General features: G+C 35.1%; 1 protein-coding gene across 8 annotated transcripts in view; it reads left to right on the top strand.

The window, feature by feature from the left end:
- Positions 1 to 12,773, top strand: part of PRDM5 (PR/SET domain 5) — a 238,092-nt gene that overhangs the window by 137,926 nt on the left and 87,393 nt on the right. For all 8 annotated transcript variants that reach the window (XM_002806650.6, XM_035293034.3, XM_035293035.3 and 5 more), the window contains one exon: positions 9,402 to 9,495. In XM_002806650.6, the coding sequence (XP_002806696.1) occupies positions 9,402 to 9,495 (94 nt within the window). The remainder of the gene's footprint in view (positions 1 to 9,401; positions 9,496 to 12,773) is intronic.

Raw genomic sequence — 12,773 nt, forward strand, 5'->3', positions numbered from 1 at the left:
TTATTTAGCTAATGGCAAATTGCTTACCAGATTTTAGTTGTTCTTTTTCTTAAGTCAATGATGAGATAGCAATGTACAATTTAAAACAATTTTTTCACATTGTTTTCTTTATTGAGGCATAATGATGAGTAAATTTGTATATGTTTATGTAATGTGTACAATGTAATGTGTATACATATATATACACACACACATTGTGAAATGATTACCACCTAATTAACGTATTCATTACTTACACATTACCTTTTTTGTAGTGAAAATATCCAAAATCTATTCTGTTAATTTTTAGTGTTCTCACTACAAAAAAAGGATAAGCATGTGAGATAATGGATGTGTTAATTAGCTTGATTTAGCCATTTCACTAAACATCATGTTGTATACCATATAAATACAATTTTTGTGTCAATTAAAGAAGATCTACTCTCTTAGCAGTCTTGAAGTATACAACGCATTATTACTAAATGTAGCCACAATGCTATACTACAGCCATCCTCAACTTTCTTGATGCGAGGGACCAGTTTCATGGAAGACAGTTTTTCCATGGACCAGTGTTGGACAGGGGATGGTTTTGGGATGATTCAAGTGCATTACATTTATTGTGCACTTATTTCTATTATTATTACATTGTAAAATATAATGAAATAATTATACAACTCACTATAATGTAGAATCAGTGGAAACCCTCACCTTGTTTTCCTGCAACTAGATGGTCCCATCTAGGGGTGATGGGAGACAGTGGCAGATCATCAGGCATTAGATTATCTTAAGGAGCATGCAGCATACATCCCTTACATGCACAGTTCACAATAGGATTCATGCTTCTGTGAGAATCTAATGCCACCACTGATCTGACAGGAGGTGGAGCTCAGGCAGTAACATGAGTGATGGGAAGTGCCTGTAAATACAGATGAAGCTTCACTCACTTGCCCAGCACTCACGTTCTGCTGTGTGGCCTGGTTCCTAAAAGGCCATGGGCTGGTACTATGGGGTTGGGTATAGCAGGCTTGGGGACCCTCTGCTGTAGTATACATCTCTAGAAATTACTTATCCTGTGTAACTGAAACTTTGTATCCCTTGACCAACATCTTCCCATTCTTCCCTTCCCCTGTCCCTTCACCTCTACCCCTAGTCCCTGGAAAGCACTATTCTACTCTCTGCTTCTGTGTGTTCAGCCTTTTTAGATTACATATGTAAGTGAGATTATGCAGTATTTGTCCTTCTGTGCCTGTCTTATCTCACTTACCATAATGTCCTCCATGTTCATCAATGTTGCAAAAGATGACAGGACTTCTTTCTTTTTTAAGGCTGAATAGTATTACATTGTGTCTATATACCACATTTTCTTTAGCCATTCCTCTGTCAATGTTCTCATATCTTGGCTGCTACTCAATGAACATGGGATTGTAGGTGCCTCTTTGACAAGCTGATTTCACTTTCTTTGAAGATGTACCCAGAAGTGGGGCTGCTGGATCACATGGTAGTCCTAGTTTTAACTTGTTCAGAAATTTTCATACTGTTTTCTATAATGGATATGCTAATTTACATTTTGACCGACAGTATATGGGGGTTCCAGTATTTCTTGCTCTTTTAGTAGATATCTTATGAAAATAACTTTAAAATCATACATACATTCATGATAGTCAGTTGTGGAACTTGGGTAGTGAACCTTTCCCATAGCTACCTTCTGCCTGCCTGCCATGGTTTCAGTCCCCTCACCAGTGGAGTGACTTACCTCAATACAGTAAATACTGTATACATTATTTAAGTACTACCACATCTACCACTATAGATGAAGGCCAGTGACCCTAACTGGAAGATATTTTGTAGACTGAGATACTTCAGGTCACAGTTTGTAATGGATTTGAACATAGAAGATTGGTTATAAGATAGTGTGTGTCTTCAATTTAAGCCGCTCTAACAAAATATTTTGGGCTGGGGGGATTAAACAACAAACATTTATTTTTCACAGTTCTAGAGGCTGAATAGAGTAAGATCAAGTTGCTGGCAAATCTAGTGTCTAGTGAGGGCCTACTTCCTAGTTTGCAGATGTCTGTCTTCTTGTATCCTCACATGAGGGAAAAAGAGGAAGTGTAATCTTTCCTATCTCTTCTGAAAAGGGCAGTAATCCAGTTTACAAAGGGTCCACCTTTAGAACCTAATTACTTCCTAGAGGCCCCACCTCCTAATACCATCACACTGGGGGTTAGGATGCAACATGGATTTTGGTGGGACACAAACATTGAGTCCATAGCAGTGAGAGTTGGTAGTGGTTGGGTGGCAGAGCCAGAGGGTGAGGGTCAGAATTGGAAAAGGTGGCCATTGGAATGGAAAAGAAAAAATGAGATGTCACTCAGTGGCCTGAGGCTGAGAAGAAATTTCAAAGTATTAGATTAGACAGGAAGTTTTCAGCTGAAGTATTCTACCATAGAAGACACCTCCTTCATAGCTCCTATAAAATATCTAGTAATGTTTGCATTTCATGCTAATGTTTTTGTGTAAGAGGAAGTTACTTTAGGCGAGTTTGGAGAAGAACAGAAAGTTTCAGCTGCCCATCTGGGAGATAAGTATATTTAAAATAACTGGTATTATGACACGTATGTATCATTCAGGAACCTACTTTGCCTCAACATATGATTTGGAGGGATGTTTATGTTCATATAAATCTACTCATTTTTTTGTAACCACTGCCTTTTACATAAAACTTTAGAACTATGCTAAGAGTATTTCTGTGTATAGATCCCAGGTGTGGAATTTCTGGGTCAAGTAGGAAGTCTGTGTTATGTTTAGATGCTCCTCCTATCCATTGCCTTCTGAAAAGCTCTACTTAGCAGTATACAGATTATCACTAACATTTAATTTTGTTAGTCTTTTATTTTCAGTCTGAGAATTAAAAAGTGATTCTCATTACATATTATGATGAGTAAAATTGTGTGTGTTTTTCTGTTTTTGTTTGGTTGTCTTTTTTTGTTGTTGTTTGTTTGTTTATTTGTTTTGGGCAGGGTCTTGCTCTATCACCAGGCTGGAGTGCAGTGGTACAATCTCTGCTCACTGCAGCCTCTGCCTCCCAGGCTGACCCAGTCTTCCACCTCAGCCTCCTGAGTAGTGCATACCACCACACATGGCTAAATCTGTCAGTCCATCCATCTGTTTTATTTATCTTGCCTGACTCAATATTCACCAAATATTTGGAATCCTATTACCATTTTAGTATCTGTAAAAATTCTACAGATTTTTATTATATAGAATACTATTTCCTATTCAGGAACTGGCTTTAATATTTATAGATTGTGATTTTTTTCATAGGACTTTAAAGTGCTCCCTTGTTGTCTCTTTGAAATTTAGGAATCTTTACATATTTCTTTATGGATTGTACATAAATCTCAATTTAAAAAATTACGAATTTCTTTAGCTATCCTGCCTCAAAAACAAGTTATCTACTAGAGGGCTAGTATAGTTACTATGAGTTGTTACACATGAGTTAGTAATATTAGGCTGCTTATATTTATGTGGAAAATCCTGCATAAATTTCTGTAATTTGTGCAGAAAATTCTCTTTTACAATAACTGTGATGAGTGTGAAAACTATATCTTCAGGAGTGAAACTACAGGTTTGTGTTATCTGAATAGTTTTGTGAAGCCACATGGTTGTTGTTTTCATCTATTTAATGAGCTACATTGTAGAAGAGAGAATAAGCTTGTTCTGCATGTTCTAAGATAGCTGTAACAAGCGATAGCTGTTGTAAAAAGGCTTAATTTTTCAATAATGGTTAAGTCAGCCAGGCTGGAAGGTCATGTGGTTGTTCAAAGTGGTGTTTGTAAGAAGGATTCTTAATTAGGGACATGCGATACGGTTCTTACCACTGTTTTCGAGGGGAAAGTTTCCTGACTTGGAATCTATGTTGCTACCTTCTATAGCGTCATCTGAGTCTATTGTTACTTCTTCTCCTAGGAACTTCCCTTTGCTCTGATTAGGGTTGTGGGGACTCATTAGTTGGCTCCCTGGCATTGTGGCTTTGTACTGATGAAATTGTGGCTTTGAAGCAATGGGAAGGTTGGACTTGGCTCTGCAAGGCTATAGTTGTGTAGGAACATCACCTAAATTTCCTGTTCTTAACTTCTCAATGTGGAGTAAGCTACCCATTTCTGTACGGAGCTTAAAGAAACTGACTTCTTCAATATCTCTCCAGTTTCAATTTATTCTTGTGAGAAGTACTCTTAAAGAAGCCAGTTATAAATTTGACAGTAAAAATTTAATCCACAGAGTTTGTAAACATCCAGATACCATGTATTTTATGTATCTTTAGCTTTATTGTGTGGCCCACTGGGACAGTAATGTGCTATGACATGCAGCCTGAGTCTTCAATAATAAAACTCCTTCTTTTTTAAAACAATAGTTCTAGCAAACATACATCTAGAATATGTTCTCCAAATTTATTTTACCTGTAATTTTTTTTTTCTCTAATTTTAAGGTAGTTTTATTAGTTTGCTCATACCTCAGAGAAGAAATACCATTACCAAGAAATACTGTTACCATGGAGTAATATGTATTGTTGATACTAGTATAATTTTTAATTGTAAATGATCCTTAATTTCATTTTGTTTTCATGGAATTAATATTTGATCTGTGTGGCTAGAAATGTATTAATCTAGTAATTAATGTACATTATGCCAGAAACCTTTTGAAGCATTTTTGAGACATTCTAGTAGGTGTTATAAATAGTGCAACAGATTTTATGTATTTTTTATATCTACAAAAGAGTTGGTATATGAAAATACATATTTCACAGTACTTCTTCATGGACTAGTTCATTTGTACTGGCAGATGTTGGTGTCATCAGTGACTTGAAATACAAAAGGGATGTTCTACAGGACATCCTTAATAGGGTTATTAAGGATTTTTTGATCAATAAATTTGTGAAAAGTTTGGCATTATTTAGAGGTGAAAAATTGAAGGATAAAACACCTTGGAAAAATCTTCACTTTGTCTGACACTTGTAAATTATATTATAGTTTGGAGACAGAAGTTCTCTATCCACAATATGAAAGCATCTTATTATGCCTTACTTAAATGAAGTGGCTTCTCAATGTCTTCCAGTTGATTGAATGCACAGGTTCTTTGCCATCCCAACCTAGGTGGGGGCATTGGCATATTTTTTGACAAAATAATTTATTCACCTGGGTATGCACAGACATCATACTACTAAAAATGTATTATTGACTTTAGGCCAATATCTAGATGTTGTGGCTTTGGCTGAACATAGTTAAAAGGCTATGCTGTCCCAAGTTCTGTCATAATTAAGCAACTAAGTCATGTTCACAAGTTGTTATATGCTAGATTTGGAAAAAAATGAATTAGGGAGGAATATAATATTTTTAGAAGATGGTAGCTATCCTGTGTTCCTACCTGGATGCTCTAAAAACAAATAGTGCTATGTATTGTAGAAAATCCAAGTGTCCAAGAAAGGTATAAAGAAGAAATCAAACATTCTGTTAAATATCACTCACTTTCCTATAAAAACACTCCTCAGTGTTTTGCAGAATGTCTTCCTAGACTCCATTCTATCTGTGTGTATGTATGTGGCTTAAATGGTATTCTGTATGTTATGTTTTAAATTCTGCTTTTGATACCTAAAGTATGATATACATGACTTTTCATATCTAAGAAAATAAATATGTAAGTATAACATCCACTACACTTAGTTAACCAGGTTTATATATTTTTATGGACATTTAGGAATTTTTCTTTCATTTGAAATAAGTAGTTTGTATAAAAATTTGTCAGATATATTTCTATAAAGGGAATTAGTCAGGGATGTGCACATTTATCATTTTGATAAATAGAACTATGTGGTTACCCAGAAAATTTGTATTCCCAATTACAGTATGTAAGATTGCATGTTTTTACTCTTTAGTCAACACTGAATGATATCCATCATCTTCATCTTTGGCAATCTGATTAATCACAGACAATATCTTTATTTTTAATTTTTTATTCTTTTATCATACTCATGGCTTTAAATATTGATACCATATGTAATCTGACATATCCGTCTTATACCTTATAATCCAGACTTGAAATATTCAACTACCTCTAATACTAGACATCTTGTAATACTTATTTGAACTTGTCCAAAATTGAACCCCTGACACTTCACTCAAACTGGTTTCTTGCTGCTATTTTGCATATCAGTTAATGGCTAATCCATCATTGCATTGCCCAGATCACAAATATTGGAGTTGTGCTTACCTCCGCCTTTTTGTGTCTCGTGCTTCGTATCTAGGTCCCTTCTCAAAACCTGTTCACTTTCAGAAGATATTTAGAATTCTACTACTTCTCTTCACATCTGTGACCATCTCCTGCTGTATGGCTGTTGCTTCTCTGCTTTTTGTTGTCCCCTATATTTTGTTGTCAAACAGCCTATCATGGCATCCTGTTAAATGTCAGGTGAATTGTGCTCATCATCTGCTCAAAACCCTGCAGAAAATTACATCTCTCTCAGAATAAAAGACAATTCCTCCACTGGCCAGCCAGGCCATACATGATTTGCTTCTCCTCCTCTACTTCTCCCATTCTTTTGACTGTATCTCCCCATTCTCTGCTTCTTTCACATGGCTCCGATCACGCTAGCTTCCATGATGTTTCCTACCTAGGTCACCCAAATACCTGCCCTTGCTCCCTCACATCCATCAAATCTTCTCTCATACGTCACCTTCTCAGCTAGAATTTTCTTGATTACCTATTTAAAATAGCTACTCAATACTCTGAAATATTTTCTGTCTTCTTTCTTGCTTTATTTTTCTCCATCACATTTATCCCTTTCTAATACAGTACATACTTTTTCATTTGTTTATTGTCTTCCTCCTTCTGCTACTGTAAAAGCTTTGTGATAGCAGGGACAGTCTTTTTGTTTCATGGCTGTATGCTCAGCATCTAAAATAGGACTCACTAGTGCAGGCATGAAGTACATATCATAGACCTGGCACAAAATAAAATGATGAATGAAATTTTAGGAGTGCAGTTTGGAAGGGAGTCCCTTTGTCCATTTTCATTTTTTCTTATTAACATGCCATAACTTCTTAGCAACATTACACTTTTGTTTTATGTTGCAGATATTTGCTTTGTCATCAAAGATTTTTGCTTTGCAGCTTTAACTGTATTTATTTCTCTCATCTCAATGTATGGTTTTCTACCTTGCTTGGAAAGTCTTTCCAGACTCAAAAGTCATTTAAAAATTTACCCAGAGTTTCTTCTAGTGTATTTAAAGTGTTATTCTTCATTTTAAGAAAAATACCTGAATTGATTTGCAGTTTCTCTTACTGTAAGGTGAGTAGTAGAACCAACTTTACTTTTTCCTGAATATCTAGTCATTTGCCTCAAAGCCATTTACTAAACTTTCTACTCTTTTCCCACCAATTTTAAATGCCATATTTTTCCTGTACTAAATGTTCATGTATTTTATATAATACAAGAAACCTACTTGTTTGTCTGTATAAATTGATCTATGTATTTCCGTACTGTCATTTTCATTTCTGTGGCTAAATAGCACACTGGATTATCTATAATTTATCCTGACTTTTTTTCTTTTTTTTTTTTTTTTTTGAGATGGAGTCTCACTTTGTCATCAGGCTGGAGTGCAGTGGCGTGATCTTGGCTCATAACAACCTCCAACTCCCTGGTTCAAGTGATCCTCCTGCCTCAGCCTTCCGAATAACTGGGATTACAGGCATGTGCCACCACACCCAGCTAATTTTTCTATTTTTAGTAGAGATGGAATTCCACCATGTTGGCCAGTATGGTCTCGATCTCCTGACCTCGTGATCTGCCTGCCTTGGCCTCCCAAAGTGCTTAGATTATAGGCATGAGCCACTGTGCCCAGCCATATCCTGACTCTTAAATATCTGTTCTTTCATGCTTTCTCTATATCTTTCACAACTAAAACCAAGCAGGAAAATGTCATTCTCACCAACTTTATGCTAAGAGGTTATGCTTGTATCTTTAATATTATGTCTACTGAACTAAGAGATATATAAATTAATAGGCTTCAAATAAAGTGACTTTTCTTTAAATTAGTTTTTTTGTTTTTATGTCACACATATTACAAAAACCTATCCGTTATATGATTTGTTTTATGTTAATGAGATCATAATTCAATTTTTGCTATTTTTTAAGCATTTATGAGACTCATTATGACATCTATAGTAGAATAAGATTTTATTTAATGATTTGTGCCAAATGGGTTTATACTGATTTGTAATGTACAAGAGGTGGAGTGAGCAGCTTTTGCTGTGTTGTTTTGGTTTTGGTTTCAAATTTTAGATCTAGTTAGTGGCTTTTCATTGTTTCTTGTTTGTCAGTTTATTTTTGTTTCTTATGTGCCTGGATGCTTAAATCATTTGCGGGACCTATGCTGTTTGACCTTCACAGGTTACTGCAACTTTTTTTTTTTTTTTGAGATGGAGTTTCGCTGTTGTTACCCAGGCTGGAGTGCAATGGCATGATCTCGGCTCACCGCAACCTCCACCTTCTGGGTTCAAGCAATTCTCCTGCCTCAGCCTCCCAAGAAGCTGGGACTACAGGCGTACACCACCATGCCCAGCTAATTTTTATATTTTTAGTAGAGATGGGGTTTCACCTTGTTGACCAGGATGGTCTCGATCTCTTGACCTTGTGATCCACCTGCCTTGGCCTCCCAAAGTGCTGGGATTACAGGCTTGAGCCTCCACCCCCAGCCCTACTGCAACTTTTTGAACCCTAGTTTTCTCATTTGTAAACTGGAGTCAATAATAGTGTTTTATTAATCCAGTTACTATTGTAATTAAAAGAAATGATTTATATTAAGTGTTTAGAATAGCATTTGACACAAATTATATATTTAATGAATGTTGTTAATTAGGGTGAGGTATAACATGAATAAGTGCTCTAGTGTAATTTAGGGGAAAAGCAGCACCTAAGACTAAAAATTATTTGAAGTGATCCAGTGAAGTTGAGGGAAAAGGGTGAAAACAGTTTCCCTTTTAATAATTTCCTTTATCTATATTGCAAATGTTGTACCAACAGAGTAAAAGCCTGGCCAGTGACAGAGGAGGCTTAGCTTTCAGAGAAAGTAGACACAATTTCACTACAAAGTAGGCCATGAGAAATATCTGTGTGTATTCAGATTTAGCAATTTGAGATAATAGGAATATTTTTAAAATAATTTATCAAATTAATAATGTGAGCATTTGAAAGTTATTTTTTTATCTTGCAAATGCAACGTATTTGTCTTTACAATTTTTTGGTGGAAGAATGGCACTAGAAGAAACAGATATTGTCTACCTTTCCTTCTTTCCTCTTTCACATCGTGAATCCAAGCTCCACTAGTCCATTGTAATGATTCCTGACTCAGTGTCTTTCCTCTGCAGACCCACTCTGAAGAGAGACCATTCCAATGTGAAGAATGTAAAGCTTTGTTCCGGACCCCATTTTCTTTACAGAGACACCTGCTAATACATAACAGTAAGTTGCAATTCAGACAGTTGTGAACGTAAGGAATTATACTTTGTTATTATAACCCTCGAGAATGTAGACATCCCAGAAGTGTGCCTATAAGTATTTATATAATCTCACTTTAAATGTAAGAAAGACCAAAAATTCTGCCTTTCATCTTTTTTCCCTTTATAATTGCTTTAGTTTTCCACAGTAAGATTATTTTATGAGATATTTCATTTTACATAATTTCTTAACATTATTTAAAGTTTGTCTATAAAAGCATTTTCCATATTCAGAAAGATATCTTTGAGTTTTGTTTTGAAACATGTTTTTGTTTCCTTTCAAATATAATTAAGAAAACATGTCTGACTCTTTAAATATGCAGATATCTGGCAAAGTTTTATTAGCTCACAAATTTTCAAGTTGAAAAGGATCAGAGTGACTGACACCTTAATTTGAGGGAGGATACAAAATATTGAGTCTCAGAAGTACCAGGACATACTCAAAATTTCACAGTGCAAGGAGTAGCAAACACCTTATAGGCGCTTTTCCTATAAGCACCACCTTGTAGGTGCTTTTCCTACTTACCGCTGCCTCGGATTTCTCTTTGTCAGGGGCAATTATTTTCTTTTGGATTAACTTTTATACATACACACCATGAGGTGCTTTTCCTAGTTGCTACTGCCTCAGATTTCTTATATTTACAGGGGCATTTTTTTTCTTTTGGATTAAGTTTTATACATACACACCATGAAAGTCTAACACCTACACTCAGAGCTCTTTTTACACCACAGAATGCCCAGTTATGTCACTAAAGGATATCATTTTATTGAGAAGAACATGTTATTGCCAAGCTGAGTTTTAAAGTGGGTTCTCTGTTTAGATTCTGAAGTAGCCAGAGATTTACTACAGTTCCTGTATCTAAAATTAATGAAAAAATTGTGTAACATGGGTAATATTTACACTTCTTACTTTTAATTAGCTTGATCATTAGAAAATCTTCTATATACATGAAGTTCCTACTGCTGCTTAAATTTTTAATATTCCTGAGGAATGAAAACAACAATTAATTTTGACAGTTGGTTATACAGAGCAGTATCTTGGAGAAATTTTCACTGGTCAAGTGTCTAAAATGAAAAAAAATAAAGGTAGTAAGATTTCTGAAATATTGAGTGGTAATGATTCTGATGAAATACAATCTGCTTCCTGCAAAACAAGGTAGTGTTATTCTCTCAGGCCATTCTGTGTTCAGCTGATAGCTCTGAAGAAGTTATTAGCACAATTTACCATTTTTTTATATCTAAAAAAAAGAGCTATGTATTCAAAAATAAAATTTGTTGTGCAATGGCAGGAATTTCTGTCCTATTTCATTACCATTTTGATTTAGGAAAATAACTGTTATGAGATGAATGAATGTTAGAATAGAGATTTCGACAAGTAAACCTCATTGACACTGTTAAAATATGGCTAAATTTGACCTGATGCTTGGGAATGATAAAATTTTATTTCTAATAACACCAACGAATTCTTAACAGAAGTAATGTGATATCTTTGATTTCAGTTTTTTGGTTCTCATTCACTTGAGAAATAGGATTAAAGTGACTGTGTGTGGACTGTTCTGTATAGCATGTGTTTAATATGATGTTGATCCGCACATTAATCATAGGCTTTATGAAGCTGCATCATTACATTTGGCCAGGAAAATCTACTTTGATAATTGAGTGAGTAAATGAGTTATTTCAGGGAAACAAAGTTAGACATCAGTTAGTGAAAAGAATAGGAAAACCAGAAATGGCTAACAGAGAGAGGACAAAAATACTACGTCTTGTCTTATACAATATGAAAATTAAAACCATTTATTTAACTTCAAAATATAAAAGTTGTTACTAGAAACTTATGTTAGCTTTCTGGCTCAAAATGTGAAGAATAACTTGTAATACTTTTGGAAATTTTTGCTATTTCCCAATATGCTGAAAACCAAAAGGGAAGTTGCTGGCTAGCTTCCAGGTACTAAGATAGGGAAAAATTCTGATAAATTTACGCAAAGAAATCTGCAAATAGCCGGACGCAGTGGCTCACGGCTATAATCCCGGCACTTTGGGAGGCCAAGGCGGGTGGATCACAAGGTCAGGAGATCGAGAGCATCCTGGTCAACATGGTGAAACCCCGTCTCTACTAAAAATACAAAATATTAGCTGGGCATGGTGACGCGTGCCTGTAATCCCAGCTACTCAGAGGCTGAGGCAGGAGAATTGCCTGAACCCAGGAGGCGGAGGTTGCGGTGAGCCGAGATCGCGCCATTGCACTCCAGCCTGGGTAACAAGAGCGAAACTCCGTCTCAAAAAAAAAAAAAGAAATCCGCAATTAAAGTATGAAAGAAGAAAAATAAGGACTTCCTTGCCATAGCTTGATAAGATTTTGTACAGGGACCAACATTTTTATTCACTTGATAGTTTAATAGGAGCAGTCTTGGGTTTTTTTTTTTTTTTTTTAATCTTTTTCAGTACCTGAATAGATTTGATATTAACATTAACATTTACAGTCTTATATCAATTGATATTTCCTTATGCTATCACCGATTATACATCTTATACGAGCAAAATATTTTAATAAAACAAAAAATATAAAGCAGTTTACAAGAATAGTACTCTGCAACAAAAATACACAAATAAAGCTCTCAGAATCCATCTAGTTCATGTGTTGTATGAATGCGACTTTGTTTCAGACATTAAATGCCAACAGGAATCTAAGAGACTTTAAGTTAGAGAGCTATAATTCTATTTAGAAAGACAAAGAGAAGGTAATTTTTCTTTTCCTTTTTTCTTCTTTTTGACCCTCCCTCCCTTCCTTTCTTCCTTCCTTTCATGTGAAGAAATAATAGGGTCTTCTCAATTCAGTGCTAGTTATGATGGAAGGAATTTAGAAGCGCTTGCTAAGATTGAGATAATCTCTTATTTAAATATAGAAATGTCATGATTCTTAATTTTGCCTTGTAGTCTATATGATATGGAAATCCGTGCTAATATGATTGTTTTCTAAAAAGGGAAATTATATTCAAATACTAGTCTGTCTTATTTATATAGTCACATACTACATGCATTTTACACTTATTATTATAAAACATTGTGTTCTAATTGTGCACATATATTGTTGAAATTGTATTTAAAATGGCCACTCAAACTTAGGCCTATGTGTTAAGAAGAACTATAAAAAATAGCATTAAAAGAAAGTTAGGAAGTACTATAAGATTTCTATATATAGCTTCTGAGGTTGTTTTCCCCTCAGGCCCAGGCTGGATAATGAGA

This window comes from Callithrix jacchus, chromosome 3, assembly GCF_049354715.1.
Source record: "Callithrix jacchus isolate 240 chromosome 3, calJac240_pri, whole genome shotgun sequence".
In the NCBI taxonomy this organism is placed as follows: Eukaryota; Metazoa; Chordata; class Mammalia; order Primates; family Cebidae; genus Callithrix; species Callithrix jacchus.